Source organism: Panthera tigris, chromosome C1 (genome assembly GCF_018350195.1).
Source record: "Panthera tigris isolate Pti1 chromosome C1, P.tigris_Pti1_mat1.1, whole genome shotgun sequence".
NCBI classification, from domain to species: domain Eukaryota; kingdom Metazoa; phylum Chordata; class Mammalia; order Carnivora; family Felidae; genus Panthera; species Panthera tigris.
In genome coordinates this window covers 29,925,186-29,947,279 of record NC_056667.1, presented here as the reverse complement: position 1 = coordinate 29,947,279, position 22,094 = coordinate 29,925,186, and the positions used below count along the sequence as shown (strand labels likewise).

General features: G+C 40.7%; 1 protein-coding gene across 1 annotated transcript; it reads right to left on the bottom strand.

Moving 5' to 3' along the window:
• Positions 1-236: 236 nt before the first annotated feature.
• Positions 237-10,074, bottom strand: AKIRIN1 (akirin 1). The gene is made up of 5 exons (XM_042996680.1): positions 9,758-10,074; positions 4,859-4,999; positions 2,406-2,540; positions 1,128-1,199; positions 237-474 (listed from the first exon to the last, which is right to left on the bottom strand). Exons 1-5 carry the CDS (start codon positions 9,975-9,977, stop codon positions 464-466), a joined length of 579 nt encoding a protein of 192 aa, XP_042852614.1. The 5' UTR covers positions 9,978-10,074; the 3' UTR covers positions 237-463.
• Positions 10,075-22,094: the final 12,020 nt, after the last annotated feature.

Below are 22,094 nucleotides of genomic sequence, written 5' to 3'. Positions count from 1 at the left end.
TGTTTTTAACCATAATTGTCGTGCATCAAATTCACAGCCAGAATCCCCAAGATCAAAAAAATTTGCACAATACAAATAATAACTTAAAATACACACCCACCCACACACACACACTCACACACACTCACACACACACTTCTTACAGAACTGTGCTTGGGGAATCTCCATTTGCTGAGTGCCAGTGAGGGCATATTTTGCTAAACTGCTGCTCCAGGTATTTTTGTTTGGAAAATCTATCACAGTAGGGCACAGCTGTTTATTGGATGAGCAGAAAAGAAAGATATGCTTGTGGCAACCAGAAAGTTTTAAGGTCTTTCAAGTTGTATAAAATGGACCTGCAGAAACGTTTAAGTGTTCTCAGGATGCAAAGTTGGAGCTGAAATGTGATACCAAACCAGTTGCAAAAAGTGTACAGCAGCCATCTCTTGAGGTCAAACCTGGTACCCAGATATGCAAGAAAGCTTCAGGACACATCTATAAATTAGGAATAAAAACAAAAGAGTTTAAGAAAACTAAAAATATAGTGTCATGCTTTTTAAAAATATTAACCAATGGGAAATGTGATAAACGGCACGAAGACACAAGTCAACACTTAAAAGGTCCTAAGTTTTCCAGAATTTAAGAAACCTGACTCAGCTTCAGTTTAGATATACAGCTATTTATTACTTTATGCTTTGAGTAACCAGTAGTTCCAAGATGTCTAGAATTAAGAAATTCTGATCACACACTTGATAAGCTAGCTTAAGGAACTCTTCCATAAATTAACAATTCAAACTATCTTTCTGCAGGAAAAGCCAGGTAACACATAAATTGGCATTGCAGTGAGACTACCTAGGTTTCAATCCTGGCTGAACTACTAGCTTTATGAGCTTGAACAAATTATTTAACCTCTTTAAGTGTTATCCTTACCTATAAAATGGGGCTAATGACAGTTCCTCCCTTACTGTATATTAAATAAACTCCATGAGGATTTAAAGGGCTTTACACAGTGCTAGACATCTTCTTTTTTAATGTTAGTTAATATTTAGCTTCACAGGGGTTTTGCTCTCAGGAGACAAGGTATTCAGTATCAAGATCTTGCTCCTGGAAGTCTTGGAAAATTCAAAGAAAAACTTGGCAATACTTACAGCTTGTTGGCCTTGTCCCATATCGTCGCATAATCTGATCATGTGTGAATTTCACAAAAGATTCATATTGTTCTGTAAGGGGAAAGACAGTATATACTATAACAATAAATTCTCCCCTGGTTTTTCAAGAATCAAGTGTCAGGATCAGAGCTAGCTTCCCAGTTTAAGTTATCTACTCTCAGACTCTCCTTTGTAACAGCCACTGAGGTGTGTTACTTCCTCTTAGATCCCAGAGCCAAATCTCTGGCTCCTACATTTGGTCACTAATCATCTATAATAGTCTGAATCTTGATTTCAACTCAGGTCATGATCTCAGTTTGTGGGATAGAGCGCCATGTCAGGCTCCACACTGACCGCATGGAGACTGCTTGGGATTCTCTCTGCTCCTCTGCTGCTTATGCATGTGCTCTCTCAAAAATATAAAATAAACTTTTAAAAATTAATTAATTTAATTAAAAAAATAAAGGGGAACTCCATGAACAGAGAAGTGACTCAGAGTCAACTGAACGATTTGGAGGTGAGGGCAGAAGGGAAATGATATATTGGAGCTGCTTCTAATATACATTATTAGTATATTAAAGGATCAAAGAAGTTCAACTATAAAGAAACCCATTTAACTTTGTTGTTAAACCAACAGTTGGTTTAACAGTTCTCAATATAAGGCAGAGTTTCTAACATTCTGAGGAACCATGTGGTGTAGGTCACCAGATTAGGAAATAATACTGTTACAGGAAGAAGTTGTTGCCAAAAACCTCTCTGATCACAACATTGTCCCCTTTCACTACATGGGTATTACTTTGTATTCCTGATTCAGATCTCTTCCTTTCACAAAAGGCTCTACTTGTTGACATCACTATCAACTCCTTTGTTCTAACCTGAGCTGTGCTTTCCAAACTTCACTCTAATGTACCTCGGAATCACAGGATGTCTGACTTTCCACATCCACCAAGTGACTCCCACCAGAAGTCTGAATATACAGACTATACTCCACTCCTCCCAACCACCTGTAAGGAGGTTAACCCAAATAATCTACTTAACACCTTTATTTACATAGAAAATTTTCAAAAGAAAAGGTTAGTTTATCTCATTTCAGAAATATAAATGAAAAGCCTTTCCATAAAAGTATAAATGAAATGTTTAGAATCACCAGAGAGTAACAATATTCACAACTCATTAAACCTTCTTACATGAGGTCCAGCTCTTTTTCTAAGTTACCATTTAACTGAACCTTATTTACTGAACCCTATTAACAATGGCATAGCCGCTGCCTCAGCCTACCTGCTAGTTTGGTATTGAGGATTTGCTCATACTCCTCCCGAATTTTATCTTCGTAGTCTTTTAAGAGACGCTCACATATTATTCCAACTTGTCGGAGGGTAAAAGTGGGCTGGTCCTTCTTCATCCAGGAGGTACCTGGCCAAAAGACAAACCTAGTTTTGTTTTGTTTTGTTTTTATAAGATTTTAAGTAGTCTCTACACCCAATGTGAAGCTCAAACTCAACCCCGAGAATAAAAGTTGCATGCTCTACCGACTGATCCAGCTGGGTGCCCCAAGACAAATCCAGTCTCAACAGTACACTCTAGTTCTAAGGCTCAGAATGAATAACTTTATGCAAACAGTCCTAAGGTAGAAAAACTGTTTAGAAAAATGTTATTTTTCACAACTCTACATGGAATATTTGCATAAAATTCTCTGAACTTCTGCCATTAGTTTTACAAAGTAAGGCCAAAGGTAAATTGAGAAGCAGGAGGAACAATGTAAGCCCATATTCAATGCTCACTTGGTAAAGAACAAGAACAAAAAGTTGATATAAAGCCTCTACTCTGGATTAGAGAAAGCAGATTCACAGAGCTACCCAAACCCTTGGAGATTATCTAGACCTCTGTTTAAGTGAGGTGGTGCATCATAATTACCTATAGAATTTACAAAAAGATACACGTTCTGATTTAATTCTGGGTTAGGGCCTGGCTACCTTTTAAGTTCCACAGGTGACTCTGAAAAGAATGGCTAGGAGTCTGATGCTTAGGAGACCAAGTGATTTGCCCACTATGAAAAAATGTTAGCAAAGTCACTGAAGTATGAATGAAGGAGACAGTTAAGCACTACATATCTCATCCTTGATCCCTTTTGAATCTAGGAAGAGAAGAGTGAAATGTTCTTAAGATGGAGTTAGAAACCAAAACATCCACTGGAATGCTAGAAAACATGGAAATTGGGTTCCTGATCCTGGGAAAAACAGCAGCTCCTTTGGTAGCCCAGTTATGAGTTTTGCCTAGAATCAGTTTCTTCAGCCCACTTAATCTATGAGCCATTTAACACTCTGAAACAAGTCGTTTTTACTTAAACCAAAACCAAAATTTCTTCTCTACAAATGAAACCTGACCAAAAGTTCTACCCAGGCATCACTGTATTGTTTTTCTGCACCCATAACATATTCTATCACTTCAAAATTCTATTACTAAAATCTCAAAAGAAAATTAAAGACAGACCTGCTAACTATTACCACTGAAAGGTCTACCACTCATGGGGCACCTGGGTAGCTCAGTCCATTGAACGTCCAACTTTGGTTCAAGTCATGATCTTGGGGTTTGTGGGTTTGAGCCCCACGTCAGGTTCTGTGCTGACAGCTCAGAGCCTGAGCCTACTTCAGATTCTGTGTCTCCCTTTCTCTCTGCCCCTCCCCGGCTTGCACCCTCTCTGTCTCTCTCAAAAATAATTAAAAATTAAAACAAAGAAAAAGAAAATTCTGCCACTCATGAATGTACAAGAGCAATTTAAAAGGGTGTTGTGAGGACCTTTGGGTTATAAGACAAAAATTATTTGAGGTGGAATTCATATAAAATGAACCACTTTAAAGTGAACAATTCAGTGTCATTTAGTAACAATTTTGGGACAACATTTATCTAGTTTCAAACTATTTCCACCACACCAAAGAAACACCCCTTACCTATTAAGCTTTTCCCCTCTTATTCCTCTCTCTCCCTAGGTCCTGGTCAACACAATTTGTGTTCTGTAAGGAGACGATTTTTAATAAAGGTAATCTTTAACTGTCAGAACTATTAAAAAGTAGAATACTTTGTGAGGAAAAACTCCTTTACTGTTAAAAGGACAGAGTTTACCACCAATGGAGATGTTTGAACACTAGCCTGTTAACTATTTGCAGGGATATGGCAGGCAAGACTGATGGCTGAACTATGTGACCATGAAGATTCTCCAACCCTGAGATTCTATTTTTGAGCACATCCTCTCTGACCACCTGTCAATGTTATAGGGCAGTGCTGTCACACAAACTTGTGCAGTGATGGAAATGTCCCATAGTTGTGCTAATACTAGAACTACATGTGGCTACTCGGCACTTGAAATGTGGCTACTGCATCCAAGAAACTACATGTTAAAATGTTATTAAATTTTAATTAACTAAAATCTAAACAGCCACATGTGGCTAATGTAACGACTATGATATTAGACACTGCAGTTACAGAGGGCACTTCTGCATTGGGTGGATGAAAGAAGCCAAATCAAATCAACCTAAGGTTTTTTTCCAATTTCATGACTCTATGGTTTCAAAACTATTTATAAGTAGTAATATAGTGCATACACTGTACCAATTTTATTGCTTTAGATGAAATCAATTCTGGATTAGGAAACCATCATTTGAAGTAGCATTTACCGTTTTTTTTTTCCCATTTACAAACTCTTAAATGGTCTGTCCACATTAATACTCACTTACCTGGAGAACTAGGTGCTGTGAGTGCTGTAGAATGAGGCTGACTTTCCGAAGTACAAGCTTCACTCTGATTAAGAACAACTTCTAATTGTCTCCACCTCTGATAACGACTATATTCTTGTTTTATGTTCTGAAAAATTTGTTCTAATAAAAAAGAAACACACTTTTTGAGCATTCACTTTATTGTGCCATTTCTTCAAACTTCTTGTCTCTTCCCCCATGTTATTAATATTAGCAAGAAAAATGTCGATACTGAATAAAGTACTCCTCCTAGAACTCCCACAGTATGCCCTCTTACTGCTATTTTAACAATACACAGAAGAGCAGCTATTTTAGCATAAGCCTCCCAGATAGTTCCCTTTGCTTGTCTTCCTGTGACAGTGAAGACCAGATCTGCTGTTTGCTTTAGGATTAACGAGTACAACTTACAGCAAAATAAAAAAAATTCATCCTTCACCTAACAAGGAGCTACTTTTCATCTCCATTAAGCTGCACAGTTTTACAAACTAGCATATTAGGGGGATTCTCTTACACAGGCCTTCTAAAAATGAAACTCTTGCCCCAGTTGGGACTCAAGATCTTTGGGTGAGAGGACACCAGAAATCCCGGACACAGACCATGGGAAGACCTGAGATGTACTGCTTGGAATTGATGATCAGGGCTTAGAAAAGAACTTTCTGATCCTAGGAGGCAATATTTGATAGGATTCAGATTACTGTTCTGAGTCAAAGCAGTCCTGAACCAAATTTGCTAATGCTATTGAAGGGAATCCAGGACACACAAATTCACTTTCAAGTACATTCCTAGAGACAACAAAGAGTCTGGAAGGAGGTGGTTTTCAAGTTTTTCAAGTTTTTCGTTTTTGTGGTAGAATATGTATCCACTTTCCAGATAATAAAGCCTCTTTATCAAACACAAAACCCAGAAAATCATATCGCCACCCTACTCATGTTATTCTAATGTATACTCTGCTATAATTTTATTTTTTAAATGGGATTAAGTGTTAATAATGCCATTTTGCTTCTTCCTAGCTATGTGACTATGACCTTGGAAAAGTCATTCAGGATCTTTAGCCTAGTTCTTCAATATAAATGTTAAATGCCTACCTGATAAAGTTTTGAAAATCAAAATCAAAGATTTTAATCTTCTAATAACAAGTGACAGTACATACAGCCCAGGAATTGACACAAACTTAAAGTAGCTCTACATGCGGCTAAATTCACTAACCCTCAGCCTAAACACACAATGTAGGATTAGCAAAACTTTCCTTTAAAAATGCTATGAAGTTCATATTTTAAGTCCCCTGAATTTATTAAGATTTCACTTCATCTTTATTTTTTTTAATTTTTTTTTTTTAACGTTTATTTATTTTTGAGACAGAGAGAGACAGAGCATGAACGGGGGAGGGTCAGAGAGAGAGGGAGACACAGAATCTGAAACAGGCTCCAGGCTCTGAGCAGTCAGCACAGAGCCCGATGCGGGGCTCGAACTCACATACCGCGAGATCATGACCTGAGTCGAAGTCGGACGCTTAACCGACTGAGCCACCCAGGCGCCCCATGATTTCACTTCATCTTTAGAACGTATTATTCTCCAGCATATACTTGCCAGATTCAATACAAGGATGTAAGGAACTGTGAAGACTTGAAACAAGAAAGGACAAGTATGAGGACAATGCTCATGAGAACAGAAGGTCTTTGATAAACCTCTAAGTGCCTCCTGTATGGCGAAGTGAAGAAATGGAAAGATACAACTTTTAGGCTGGTTAAAGGACTAGCATATCCAAGAATTGAAACATGGCATGCAGAGAAGAAAAATAAGGAAGTAGATGTGATTTTCTCTCCAAGAAGGCCACTTAAAAAAAAAAGAAAATGCAAACTTCTTTTTAACAGCGATGGTTAACTTTAGGGACATCTGGGTGGCTTAGTCAGTTAAGCATCAGACTGCTGATTTTGGCTCAGGTCATGATGTCACAGTTCATGAGATCGAGCCTGCAGCGGGCTGTGTTGACAGCACACGGCCTGCTTGGGACTCTCTCTTTCTCTCAAAATAAATAAACATTAAAAAAAAAAAAAAACAGTGGATAGTTAACTTTAATTCTTGCCTCCTATTATTATTTGAGGTTATGCTTCCAGGTTATATCAGACTAAGCCCATCCTCAAAATTCTACAATGATTCCTAGCTGCTACAGACCAAAATCCAAACTCTTATCATGGAATTCCATGCCTTCTAAGACTTGGCCCCAAGTTATGTTTCCAGTTCCATCTCCCACTATAACCCAGTTGCATTACATTATCCTTAATTTGTACGTTTTCTGGCCTTTGCTCAAACAGTTTCCCTTTGTTTGAAATGTGGGTATCTTTCTTTTCCCAACATCATTCAAGACCCAGCTGAGGGGTGCCTGGGTGGCTCAGTCAGTTGAGCGTCCAATCTCGGCTCAGGTCATGGTCTCAAGGCTTGCGGGTTCAAGTCCTCATTGGGCTCTGTGCTGAGAGCTCAGAGCCTGGAGCCTGCCTGCTTCGGATTCTGTGTCCCTCTCTGTCCCTCCCCCGCTCATGCTCTGTCTCTCTCTCAAAAATGAATAAACATTAAAAAAAAAAAAAGACCCAGCTAAAATGCTACCTCAATCTGGATATTTACTCTCCAACTCTCAAGTCTTGATCAATTAATTGCTCTGCACCTAGACTCACTCCATGTTTACAAGTTAGCAACACCCTCCTATGTCTGGTATCCACCTAGCTCATTTAAGCAATAAAAGACTTAATTTTATGTGCCTTTTCCACAAAAAGTGCTATGACACTTATCTTTTCTTTAAAGTGAAGCAGGAGTGCCTGGGTGGCTCAGTCAGTTAAGGGTCCAACTCTTGGTTTTGGCTCAGGTCATGATCTCACAGTTCTTGAGTTCAAGCCCCACATCAGGCTTCATGCTGACAGTGAGGAGCCTGCTTGGGATTCTCTCTCCCTCTCTCTCTCTGCCCCTCCCTCACTTGCTGTGTGTGTCTCTCTCTCTCTCTCTCTCAAAATAAATAAATAAAAACTTAAAATTTCCTCCCCCCATTCTTCCTTTTCAGTCCAGAAGGCATCTTTCACTTAAGCCAAAGCATCATATAATCAATCATTCATACTTTCTTGCATGACAGAACCATACTCCAATGAGCATTAAGGAATTTAACTGATCAATCTTTGCAAATAAATATTTTAAGTAAGATATTTTAATATAAATTGCCAAGAAGATAGTTTGCATGATCTATGCAAAAACAAAAATTTAAGATAAAAATGGACTCCCATTACTGCACTCTGCAACACCGAAGCTTCCAAAGGCATTCCATAATCATTTACTAAACAGTTGCTGTAATGTGAACTACAGGAGAATTAGTCTAAAGGGTAGTATTAGAAGAAATAAGATATTTGCATAAAATCCATGAAGACAGATAGGGCAAGTATTAATTCTATTTTGCAGAAGAGAGATCCAGAAAGATTATATGACTATTCTTGGTGTCTGTAGGAACAGCAGAACAAAAAATATCACTTCAAGTGGGCATTTTTGTCCCCTGATTTTGAAGGACTCTTCACAAAAAAACTTTTGCAAACATTATCTCCTTCAGTACATAGGGCTTTCCAAATAGTAAGTGATCAGGGAATTTAAAGTGTAACAGAGTTCCTTGTGGGGCAAGGATAGTCAGGTAACGGATGGGAGACTTAAAACAGAGCAAAAGCATAGTTTGGAAAAAAAAAACGTGTTGAAGTCTAGGTAAGACATAGCTGATAAATCCTTTGAATGCCAGGATAAAGAAAAGGTGAACGTGAGAGAGATAGTGTCTAGGAGAGCTTGCCTGGCAACTGCAGGAATCTTGTGAGGGGATGAGGGCCTGAAATCTGCATTATGGAGATGCAGAGGAAAAAGGAAATAAAGCCCAAAGGCATCGGTAACTGAAAGGGGGTAAGGAAAGAATGATATTAAGGCGGTCCTAAGGTTTTGCTCATGATTGAGGAATAGAAAAACACACACAAAGAAATAACTTTGCTCAAGTCCAGTTCTGAGGACCCTCCCCCATCTCCGGGAGCCCTTTAAAACTGCTACATATTAATTCTGATGCACTTTCCCCTCTATTCCTGCACAATGCGGGGGGGGGGGGGCGGGGAGGAGAGGGGTTGTCCTAACTTTACAGTCACACTAGCTCTTCCCTTTCCCTGGCCAATGTGGAATCCTGACTGAAAGAGAGCCTCTGTTACGGATAGCTGAATTCCTGCTTCTGGAATCTCTGTATGTTTAAGGATTCTCAAATAAATTCTAGTTAACGACCTACCGATTTCAAGCCATATATGGTACAAGACAACAGCCATACAATTAGCAAAAACACGGCCAGTCCCTTAGAAATAGGTTCAAATCGGATTCCATGACTTCTGCGACGGCCTCCGGTCCCTAAAGACTTCAGGAAATCAGGTCTCCCTCCAAGCTACAGTACAGTGAACAGCACGCACTCAGGCCCCTTCCCAGGAACCCGCCCCCAACCCCCACCCTCAAGGCCGGCTTCGTGAGGAGAATCCCATTTTCCATGGCCCACTGGATCTGCTGGGCGGCTCTGTGCAGGCCCGGGCAGCGAAGGCAGGAGGGGCTTCGCGCACGGGAAGGGCCCAGAGCGGCCAGGGATAGCCCCATCTTCCTCTGCTCACCCCTCTAGTCTCTCCAGCTCCAGGAAAACCGAAAACGGACACTGTGGCCCCACCACCCCTCCCGGATGTCTCCCATCCCCGGAAGCGATAAGGCCCAGCGCACCCCAGTTCCCGTTTCCGAGGGCAAAGAGGGGGTCTGTGGGTGAATGAGCCCAGCGCCCAGAGCCGCCCCCCCCCCCAAAAAAAATGCCTGGGCCTGGCTTCCTGCCAAACCCGCAGCGCAGGTTACCCGGTGTTGGAAGGCGCCGCTCGCTCCCGGGCGGGGCGGGCTGCTGCAGAGTCGGCGGTGGGGTCTGCGTCTGGAGCAGCGGCGGCGGCTCGGCGTCCGGGGGCCTGAGGCCCGGAGTGGGGCCGGGCAGAGGGGCGCAGCGCCTCCGCTTCGGGGAACCAGGGCTCAGCAGCGCCGCCTCGAACTCCATGGGCCGCTTCAACGTCGCCCCGCACGCCATGCCGCCGAGGGACCAGAGACCAGGAGCGGACGCGGAGGCAACTGCAGGCCAACCTCCGGCTCCTCAGCGGAGCTCGCAAGCCAAGCCGGCTCCAATGGCGCCTTCAGCACCCGGCAGCGGCGCTGGCCCCGCCTCCTGTGACGTCACGGGCCCTGGCCACCGCCCGGCAGAGGGGGAAAAGCCGGAAGAGGTCCGCTCTGGGAGGCCCGTCAGCCACGTTCCGGCCCCCGGCGCCTCCCGCTGAGTAAATGGAACAATCTGGGCGGAGAGCCGGGTCGCCAAGCAACCTCGGGAAGGCCCCCGCCCCCGCCTCCGCCCCTCGCGGGGTCCCATCATCCCCCACCCCCACCCGGCGTCCCCCCACAGTTCCTCGAGCCGTCGCGCCGGGGTGGCCCCTTAGTTCTTCGCACCTGCGCGGCAGGGGCGTGGGGGAGGGGAGAGTTCGGAGTGGCCGGTGAGAGGTCGCGGGGGTCGGGTGTCTCCGAGTCCGGTAAACGTCCTTCTACTTAAACCTATCTAGGCCGCTCTAGTCCCCATAATGGAAGAGAGGGGCCTTCTGAAAGGTCTTCAAGGGCATTGCCGAGTCCAGGAAGTCTTCACTTAAGCATGACTTGAGACCTGAGGATGGACTTTAGGAAGTCCACCAATGCCATGAGATTGTGTACAAAATTGTGTGTGTGTGTTTTGGAATACGTGACCCGTATCTTCAGCTCGTCAAAGGGGTCTGCTACTCAAAATAGTTAAAAACAAACAAAACCCATTGGCTTAAATCATCCTAGAATGGTGTCAGAGTATTAAGAACTTTTAAGCTGGTTACTCATTTGCCAGTCTCTCCGCATCTGACCTGGCAGCTCAGTGCTTCCTCAGGGCCATGAGAATTCTTTACAGCAGTGGCAGCTGTAAAGTGCTTTTGATAAATTCTGGAAAGGCACATAGATAACAAGAGGGTTTCGCTTTCAGAAACTGAATATGCTTATGTATTACTGGGAAGCAGGTCAAATGCTTTCAACTGTTCACCAAAGAAGCTCTGATCCAAAAAATGTTAAAACCTTCCTATAAATATTCATATACATTAAATAATGGCCATACCTCCTGGGATCTGTCTGCTTCAACATAGCCTGGGGTTTTCCAGAAAACGGTCCCAAGTTTCAGATACTCTTTTCTAACAGGCCAGCCAGATGCCAGATCAATGTGCCCCAAGATTTGAGTTGGAAAATATGGGCATGCTACCTCAGTCCCATTCTTTGTCCTTACTCTGTTGCTTTTCTCAAGATCCAAACATAGGCTAAGTGTTTTTTTTTTTTTAATTTATCTTTGACGAATAGCAGAAATAATTCTAAGATGACTGAGCATAACAGATGTTATATTTTATCCCATCTCTTTTTGTAAAGACATAAGGAAGGTTTACCATAGGCTAGAAAACTAGAAATAAAACATTAGGGCCAAACTAAAAAGAGATCGCAATCAGCCTGAAGTTAAACATGTCTGTGACTGAATTTGAAACTTAGTTCTGAGCTTCCTGCCTGCCAGGGCAAAAATGAAAACATAGTACATGGCATCTAAAAGGAATTAGTGCATCAGAGAAGACAGACCATAGATTTTTTGCCATAGCTAAATATTCTTTTTTTTTTTTAAAGTCGACTTCACCTCCAGTGTGAAGCCCCTTGCAGGGCTCAAGCTCACCACCCTGAGATCAAGATCTGAGCTGAGATCCAGAGCTAGACGTTCAAACAACAGCCACCCAGACACCCCTAAAAATTCTAATTCTGAAGGTAGTTGCTCATTCGACCTTATTGGGAACCAGTGAATGATATAATAAAGTAATCAAGATTTGAACAATAAATGCAAAAGCAAGATTCAAACAGACATTTCTTGTTATGCCAAATAAAAGCCAAGGACATAAAAGCAACCTAGTGATGGTTATTTTTTAAGGGGCTTGTCTAATGTGTCCTAGTAAATTGTTTTCTGTGGTCTAAACTGGTCCAAAGTTAGAGCTTAGAATGTTTAAAAAGTGTGTCCCCTGAGTCATCATTAACAGCACTTTTTCTAGCTAGGGTTTTGCTGAATGCTTTGATAATCAGTCTCTTCTCTGTGATCTTTTAAAACTTTGAGCGTGCCTTGTAAGATTAGTGTTTTAAAACAGGAAGTTATAATTTGTTTACATATTTGTGCATCAAAACTATAAATTCCTTGAGAATAATAAGCAGGCCTCATTCATCTGTGTTTCCCCACCCCAGCACAGTGTTTAAATACAGGAGGGGTAGGCACAGAATAAATATTGGTCGAATGAATAAATGGTAATTATTTCGGGGTTGTTCTGTCTGTCCCTGAAAGTTGATAGTCCACATTGCTGAATGAGGGTGGATTCAGATGATTCAGAAACCAAACAAGTAGGTGGTATATCCTATTATAAGTTGCAGTTGACAGTGGCCCAAACAGAGAGATATCCTTGAGGGAAGCAGATGGGGTACTCTGACGGCCACCCAATGTGGTGTCTCATGAGGTCACCACAGTCCAGGTCTACATTGCTTTGCATATCCAGTCACTTGACCAGTCATACACATGCACACACATACACACACATTGCTAATTACCAGCACTATGCTATCATGGTGGAGGCTTCTAATGATATGAAAAGAGACACGGTTCCTAGGGCTTCCAGCCTGTTGGAGATGGCAGACATTAATCAAATCATCACAACAACAAATATATAATCACAAAGTGTGACAAGGATTATGAAGGAAAAGGAGAGAATATCATGAGAGAGTACATCGGACATCTTAACCGATCTTGGAGAGTAATGAAGACTTCCCTGAAGAAGGGATATTTGAGCTAGGAATTAACTAAGCAAAGACAGGTTGGGAACATCCAAAGCTGAAGGAACAGCATATCCAATATCTTGTTATAAAAAAAACCATGATGTATTTGAAGAACCAAAAGAAGACTCAAGTGGCTGTGGTACAGGCATGAATGCAGAGAGTCAGGGAATAAAAAACTGATGAGGAAGACAGGAGCCTGATCATTTAATGCCCCATTGGCGGCCCAGAGATGTTTTACCTTTATCTTCAGAGCAGTGAGAAGCCACTTCAGGGGTTGTGGTGGGAACAAAAGAGTTTAAGTATGATCAGATTTACATTTGAAAAGATTCCTAGCAGCTGTATTGAGAACCTGTTGAAGGAGAGCAGGGGTGGATGGAAATCAGTAAAAAGTTTATTTTATCTGTCCATTTTCATGCCTGGCAGTATTAGTTTTATAATATTACAAGGAATCTTTTATGTCCCGGCAAATTCTTTCATATCCCCACCTGCGGGTATTTCTTTGCTAATTCACCCTGTGAACGCTCAGTAATAGGTTTTGGGCTCTGTTTACTGGTGCCAGTAATTGTCTGACCCAGGAGCATGGCTGGACTAAAGTTGGGGATGGGAGTGAAAGGAAAGAAGGATACCATCTTCCAAAATCTTCCAGAATTCTTTGCCTAAAGTTTTCAAGAGTAGTCTATATTTGCTGTCTTCTTTTACATGCTTCCTACCCACCAAGCACCAACCCACATCAGTCTGATTTCTGCCCCTCCCATTCCACTAAAACAGGTAAAGTCACCAATGATCTCCAAGCTATGGAGAGAAGTGGACTGATTTGAGCAAAGTTTAGAAGATAAAATGAACAAGGTCACCTGGCTGATTCAGTAGGTAGAGCAGGAGACTCTTGATCTCAGAGTCCTGAGTTCAAGCCCCATGTCAGGCACAGAGCCTACTTAAGAAAAATAAAATAGGGATGCCTCGCTGGCTTGGTCAGAAGAGTATGCAACTCTTGATCTTAGGGTCATGAGTTCAAGTCCTATGTTGGGTGCAGAGATCCCTAAGAAAAACAAATGAACTTTAAAAAAATATTAAAAATAAGGGTACCTAGGTGGCTCAGTCAGTTAAGTGACCGACTCTTGATTTCAGCTCAGGTCAGGATCTCACAGTCTGGAATCTAGCCCTGCCTCAGGCTCTGTGCTGACAGAGTGGGGCATGCTTGGGATTCTCTCTCTTTCTCCCTCTCTCTCTTCCTCCCCTGCTTGTGCTCTCTCTTTCAAAATAAATAAATAAACTTAGAAAAACAAAAATAATAAAAATAACGGTAAAATGAACAGATCTTGGTGAGGATTAGGCACGGAGGTGACTGAGATGAGGACTCAGGTATGACTCCTAAGCTTCTAGCTTTCCCAGTGCCATTTTCCGAGAAAGTTTTTATCAGGTAAGTATAGGGGAAGGAATGTGTAGTTTGGGATATGTTGAGTTAGAGTTTCCTTTAAAGCATCACGTGTGATTCTCAAGTGGAGAGTGTGTGTATAAATCTGTGGGTTTGGGATTCAGAAGTCTGGGCCAGAGAAAAAATTAGAGTCATTAGTGTAGAAATGATAATTGAAGTTACGAGGGCAGCTGGGATTCTCTAGGGTAGGAATTCTTGGCCATTTTTTTTTCTTGGCCATTTTTAAAAAAGATTTTATTTTTAGGGGTGCCTGGATGTCTCAGTTGGTTGAGTGACTGGGTCTTGATTTCGGCTCAAGTCATGATCTCACAGTCATGATATCATGAGATCAGGCTTCATGCTCAACTTGGGATTCTCTCTCTCGCTTTCTCTCTCTGCCCCTCTCCCCCCCTCATTGCACGTGTGCACGTGCACACACACACACACACACACACTGTCTCTCAAAATAAATAAATAAATACATGTAAAAAATTTATTTACTTTTTAAAATAAAGTTTATTTATTTTGAGAGAGACAGAGAAGGGGAGGAGCAAAGAGAGAGAGGGAGAGAGAGAGAGAGAGAGAGAGAGAGAGAATTCCAAGTAGGCTCTGCATTGTAAGGGCAGAGCCTCATACGGGGCTTGAACCTACCAACCGTGAGATCATGACCTGGCTGAAATCAAGAGCCAGGCAGTCAACTGACTGAGCCACCCAGGCACCCTATTTATTTATTTTTTAATGTTTATTTATTTTTTGAGAGAGAGAGAGAGAGAGCGCGTGTGCGTGCGCACACACGCGCACACACACACACACACACACACACACACATACATGCGTGAGGGGGAGGGGCAGAGAGAGGGAGACAGAGGATTGGAATCAGGCTCTGCACTGACAGCAGAGAACCTGACTCAGGGGCTCACACTCACCATGAGATCATGACCTGAGCCCAAGTCACATGCTTAACTGATTGAGCTACCCAGGCACCCCAAGATTTTATTTTTAAGTAATTTCTATGCCCATTGTGGGGCTCAAACTTACAACCCCTGTGATCAAGAGTCACATGCTTTGCTGACTGAGCTCCTCTTAGCCATGTTTTGTGTGCCATGAACTCCCTCATCTAACAGTATCCATTGGTGATCCATTGGATACTAATAGACTACCTGGAAATATATAATATATATCCACTGGCTATTAATAAACTATCAGGAACTGTGTAATATAAAGGCTAAAAACATTATTAAGATTGAAGAAACATACTGCAAAGTGAACTCTTTTTTTATTAAAAAATTATAAAATGTAATTTATTGTTAAATTGGCAAACATACAGTGTGTAAAGTGTGCTCTTGGATTTTGGGGTAGATTCCTGTGGTTCATCGCTTACATACAACACCCAGTGCTCATCCCAACAAGTGCCCTCCTCAATGCCTATCACTCTATTTTTTTTTAATTGTTAAGTAATCTCTACACCCACCATGAGACTCGAACTCACAACCCTGAGATTGAGTCACATGCTCTACCAACTGAGTCAGCCAGGCACCCCAGGAAATTCTAATAATAGCCTGAAAAAAAAATAGCCTGAAACAAATACCAACTTATCTGAGCAAGACCTAGGACTTGGAGTGGGAGTCAAGAAAGAAGTGGTAAAATCCATCTAAAGTTTTCATGTGAGTGGAGAATGGGGAAATAAAAGTATTCTAAAAGATCTTATCTTTTGGGGAGAAGGGAAGGAAATGAAGGGGCGAGAAAGTATCTCTGTAAGGCAAATAGTTGGTATTTTTATATATTAGAAAAATATATGGGTAATATAAGCATAGGGAAAGAAAATCACAAATAAAATGGAAAATTATGGGAAAACTCAAAAATTAACAAAAAAGAAAAAGGGGGAACAAATGATAGTTTGATAAAACCAGAAGGATCAGCAAGGTAAAATAAATAATAAGCATAGTATTGACCAAGAACTGAGTGTTATCAATTGCCATTAAATGTAAACAAATAGAACTATCCCCTGAAAGACAGAGATCATCAGATTGAGTTAAAAATGAACCCAGGTAAGTACTGTATATAAGAAACATGTATTTTTTTAATGTTTATTTATTTTTTGAAAGAGAGAGAGAAAGAGAGAGAGACTGTGAGCAGGGAAGTGGCAGAGAGAGAGGGAGACACAGAATCTGAAGCAGGCTCCAGGCTCCAAACTGTCAGCACAGAGCCATTGCAAAGCTCAGACTCATGAGCCATGAGATCATGGCCTGAGGCGAAGTCGAAGTCGGACACTCAACTGACTGAGCCACCCAGATGCCCTGTATATAAGAAACATTTAAAATGCAGTAATAAAGAAAAGTTGAAAGTAAGGAGTGGGCAAGGTAAATCCAGCACATGCTAAATAAACAGAATGTAGAAGAAGCAATGTTAATGTCAGGAGGAATCTAAAACAAAAAAACAAAAAAAACCCGCACTCAATGGTATGATATAATAGTAGAAAGCATAACTTAAGAAGTTTTAACACTTATAAATTAAATAACATGGCAGCTAACTATACAAAGCAAAAACTATTAGAGAGAACCTGGCTGGCTGGCTCAGTCAGTAGAGCATGTGACTCTTGATCTTGGGGTGTTCAAGGCCCACGTTGGGCATAGAGAACATATTAAAAAAAAACAAACTATTAAAAAGGCAAAGAGAACTGATAGAAATACAATCGGGGGCCTGGATGGCTCAGCCGGTTAAGCATCCGACTTCAGCTCAGGTCATGGTCTCACAGCTTGTGAGTTCAAGCCCCATGCTAGGCTCTGTGCTGACAGCTCAGAGTGGAGCCAGCTTCAGATTCTGTGTCTTCTTCTCTCTCTGCCCCTCCCCGTTCACGCTCTGTCTCTCAAAAATAAATGAAAATTAAAAAAAAAGAAATACAATCATGTTGTGATCGTACTGAAAAAACAGGCAAGAACATAAAGGAACTGAATAATTGAATAAACAAATGTGATTTAATATTCATTTATGGAACCTACCATCCCCTGAATATCATTTTTTAAATATGCACATGAATCATTTACAAAATTAGACCATATACATGGGTCAAAAGAAAATATTAAGGCCTTTTTTTAAAAAGCAAGTTTATAGAGCACACTTTAATTATAACCCAATAAAATTAGAAATATATAATAAAAAGGTAGTGGCAGGCACCTGGCTGGCTTAGTCGGTAGAACATGCAACTCTTGATCTCGGGGTTAGGAGTTTGAACTCCACATTGGGTGTAGAGATTACTAAAAAACTAAAATAAAATAAACTTTTTTAAAAAGGTGATAGGAATACCTTTGGATGCCTGCATATTCCTAGATAACACTGAAATCAAATAGGAAATAAAAATTGAAATTATAAACCAGAAAGCAATAAAAAAGAGCATATTTCAGATTAAAACCCATACACACATATATGGTCAAATGATTTTTGAAAAGGGTGCCAAGACCATTCAATAAAGAAAAAAAAAAAACATCTTTTCAACAAATGCTTATGGGAAAACTGGGTATCCACATGTAAAAGAGTGAAGTTGGACCTTTACTTAACACCATATGTAAAAATTAACTCAAAATGGATCCATGGCCTAAATATAGGACATAAAATAATAAAATTCTTAGAAGAAAACTTTGGGGGGTGCCTGGGTGGCTCGGTTGGTTGAGGGTCCGACTTTGGCTCAGGTCATGGCCTCGTGGTTCACAGGTTCGAGCCCTGTGTCAGGCTCCCTGCTGTCAGCTCAGAGCCTGCTTCAGATCCTTGGCCTCCCTCTTTGCAGCTGTCTCTCACTCTCTCTCAAAATAAATGAATAAACTTAAAAAAAAAAAAGATGAAAACATAGAACAAAAACTTCACGACCTTGGATTTGGCAATGTTTTCTTGGATATGACACCAAAGGCCCTAATAACAAAAGAAAAAAATAGGACTTCATAAAAATTTCAAAGTTTGTGCATCAAAAAACACTATCCATAGAGTAAAAACGCAACTCACAAAACAGGAGAAAATATTTGCAAACCATCTATCTTGTAAGGGATTAATATACAGAATACATAGAGAATTTCTAAAACTCTTCAACAACAAAAAAATGTGATTCAAAAATGGACAAAGGATTGAAAAAGACATTTCTCCAAAGAAGATATACGAATGGCCAAGAATCATATGAAAAGAAGGTCAATATCACTAATGATTAAGGAAATGTGAATGAAAACTATAATACCAGGGGTGCCTGGGTGGCTCAGTTGGTTAAGCATCTGACTTCAGCTAAGGTCACGATCTCAAAGTTTGAGAGTCTGAGCCCAGCATTGGGCTCTCAGCACAGAGCCTGCTTCTGATCCCCTGTCTCTTTCGCTCTCAGCCCCTCCCCTGCTCCCATTCTTTCTCTGAAAAATAATCACCTGCATCTGGTGAGCCCCGTTTCTCTCTCTCTCTCACCCTCTCTCTGCCCCTTGCTCACTTGCGCCCTCTTTCTTTCAAAAAACAACAACAACTACAACTGTAATACCACCTCATACCCATTAGGACAGCTAATAGAAAAACAGAAAATATCAAATGTTGGTGAGGGTATAGAGAAATTGGAACCCTTGTGTACTGTTGATGGGAATGTAAAATAGCATAGCCACTGAAGAAAATAGTATGGTGGTTGCTCACAAAATTAAAAATGGAATTACCACATGATCCAGCAATTCCACTTCTGGGTATATACCCAAATACTTGAAAGCAGAGTCTCGAAGAGATATTTATACACTCATGTTTGTAGCAGCATTATTTCACCACAGCTAAAACATGGAAGCAATGAAAGCATCCGTTGACCGATGAATGGATAAGCAAAATGTGGTATATACAAACAACACAAGGCTGAATATTTTCAGCCTTAAAAAGAAAAGAAATTCTAAAAAATAAAAATAAATAAAAAAACAAGAAAAATTCTTTTAAAAAGGAAGGAAATTCTGCAATATGTTACAACATGGATGAGGTTTGAGGATATCAGGCTAAATGAAATAAATCACAGAAAGATAACTACTGCATGATTCCATTTACAGCAGGTACTTAGAATAGTCAAAGTCATAAAGACAGAAAGTGTAATGGTGGTTGCCAGAGGTGGAGGGGAGGAGAGATTGAGGAATTATTGTTTAATAGGCATGGAGTTTCAGTTTTATAAGATGAAAATAGTCCTGGAGATGGGTGGTAATGATGGTTGCACAGCCATGTGAATGTACTTAATGCCATTGAACTATGTACTTAAAAATGGTTAAGACGATAATTTTAGTTCTTCAATTTTTTATTTTTTAAATTCCAGTATAATTAACATACAGTGTAATATTAGCTAAGATGGTAACTTTTATGTGTATTTTGCCACAATAACAAACAGACAAAAAAACACCTAAAATTAAGTTGAACAAAGTCAGGGGGACTGGGTGGCTCAGTTGGTTGAGTGTCCGACTTTGGCCCAGGCCATGGTCTTGTGGTTCTTGAGTTTGAGCCCCACGACAGGCTCTGTGCTGACAGCTCAGAGCCTGGAGCCTGCTTCAGATTGTGTCCCTCTCTCTCTCAGCCCCTCCCCCACTCATGCTCTGTCTCTGGTTCTCTCTCTCTCTCTCTCAAAAATAAATAAACTTAAAAATAATAATAAAAAAATAAAAAATAGTTGAACAAAGTCACAGGTCATATATGAAGAATATGGTGAAATATTATTGAACAACACAAAATTGTAGCTAGACAAAAAAGAAAGTTTTTGTTCTTGGGTAACAATGTTATGAAAACAAAGAATATTTTTATTTTTTAAAGTTTATTTATTTATTTTTGAGAGAGAGAAAAAGAGAGAGAAAGAGAGCTGGGGAGGTGCAGAGAGAAAGGGAAAGAGAATGCTGTCAGCACAGAGCCCGATGCAGGGCTCAGACCCACAAAACGAGATCATGATCTGAGCCAAAACCAAGAGTTGACGCCTAACCCACTGAGCCATCCAGGAGCCCCCATTTGGGAAATATATTGAATTGAATTGTTAAAATAATCTTAAATCCATATGGAAGAATATAGGCCTTAGAATAACCGAAGAAAGTATGACAAAGTACAGTGAAGGGGGACTAGTTGCTTTACCAGATGTCAGAGTATTCATAAAACTGCTGTAATCAAATTAATATAATGTTGATATAGGACTAGTTCGGTGGAAAATAATAGAAATCTAGAACTAGATCTTAGTGTATTAGACAGTTCAGCATGTGACAATGGTATCATTTGTCATAGAGGGAAAAACATGGTTCCTTTAGTAAATGATGCTATTGAGCTGGCTCTGTATATGGAAGAAAATAATTTGACCCCTATCTTGTACAATTTTGAAAGATGACTTAAATATTTTCAATTAAATATAAATATAAAATAATAAAAGTCTTAGAAGAAAATGTAGGAAGGGATCTAATGTACAACATGGTGATTACAGTTAGTATTACTGTCATGTATACTTGAGGTTTGCTTAGAGTAGGTTTTAAAGCACTTAAAAACTTTTTTTCAACTATTGAATACTTTTTAAAATTTAAATTCAAGTTAGTTAACATACAGTGTAGTCTTGGCTTCAGGAGTAGAACCCAGTGTTTTTGTCTCTTACATATGACACCCAGTGCTCATCCCAAAAAGTCCCTCCTTAATGCCCATCACTCATTTAACGCATCCCTCCACCCACCTCCGCTACAGCAACCTTCAGTTTGTTATCTGTACTCAACAATGCTTTTTCAAACCTTATTTATTTATTTTTGAGAGAGAGAGAGCCGGGAGGAGCAGAGAGAGAGGGTGACAGAATCCCAAGCAGGCTCTGCACTGTCAGCACAGAGCCTGATGTGGGGCTCAAACCCACGGAACTGTGAGATCATGACCTGAGCCGAAATCAAGAGTGGGATGTTGAACTGACTGAAGTACCCAGGCACCCCTGTTCTCTGTATTTAAGAGTCTCTTATGGTTTGCCTGTTTTTTAAAAAATATTTATTTATTTAAAATTATTATATATTTTTTCATTTACTTATTTAAAAAATTTTTTTTTACATTTATTTATTTTTGAGAGACAGAGAGAGACAGAGCACAAGTGGGGGAGGGGCAGAGAGAAAGACAAAGAATCCGAAGCAGGCTCCAGGCTTTGAGCTGACAGCATAGAGCCTGACGTGGGACTCAAACTCACAAACTGTGAGATCATGACCTGAGCCGAGGTCGGACACTTAACCGACTGAGCCACCCAGGCGCCCCTGTGTTTACTTATTTTTGAGAGGGAGAGAGAGACAGAGCATAATCAGAGGAGGGGCAGAGAGAGGACACAGAATCCGAAGCAAGCTCCAGGTTCTGAGCAAGCTGTCAGCACACAGTCCTACGCGGGGCTCGAACCCACTAACCATGAGGTCATGACCTGAGGCAAAGTTGGACACTCAACCGACTGAGCCACACAGTCTCATTTCTATTTATTTTTGAGAGAGAGAGAGCACGAGCAGGGGAGGGGCAGAGAGAGATGGGGACAGAGACTCTGAAGCAGGCTTCCCACTGTCAGCACAAAGCCCAGTGTAGGGCTTGAACTCATGAACTGTGTGTGAGATCATGACCTGAACTAAAGTGAGACACTCAACCGACTGAGCCCCCCAGGTACCCTGCTTAGAGTAGATTTTAAAGCGTTCTCACCACACACCATGACTATGCGAAGTGATGGATGTATTAATTACCTCAGAGGTAATCATTTCAAAATGTATATGTATATTAAATCATCACATTATACACTTTTAAAAATTGTATTGTACAACCTAAAGATACAAATGTGTATGTCAATCATACTTCAGTAAAGCTGAGGAAAAAAAAGTCACCTTCCCTGATAAAGTACCTGCATAAACTGCAGATGCTCAAAACATTTTGATAAAA

Coding starts and splice junctions, on each gene's coding strand:
- AKIRIN1 (XM_042996680.1), bottom strand. CDS start 9,977: ATGGCGTGCGGGGCGACGTTGAAGCGGCCCATGGAGTTCGAGGCGGCG. Junction 5,000..9,757: donor GCGGCGCCTTCCAACACCGG/GTAACCTGCGCT, acceptor CTTTTTTATTAG/AACAAATTTTTCAGAACATA. Junction 1,200..2,405: donor CCTCAATACCAAACTAGCAG/GTAGGCTGAGGC, acceptor TTCCCCTTACAG/AACAATATGAATCTTTTGTG.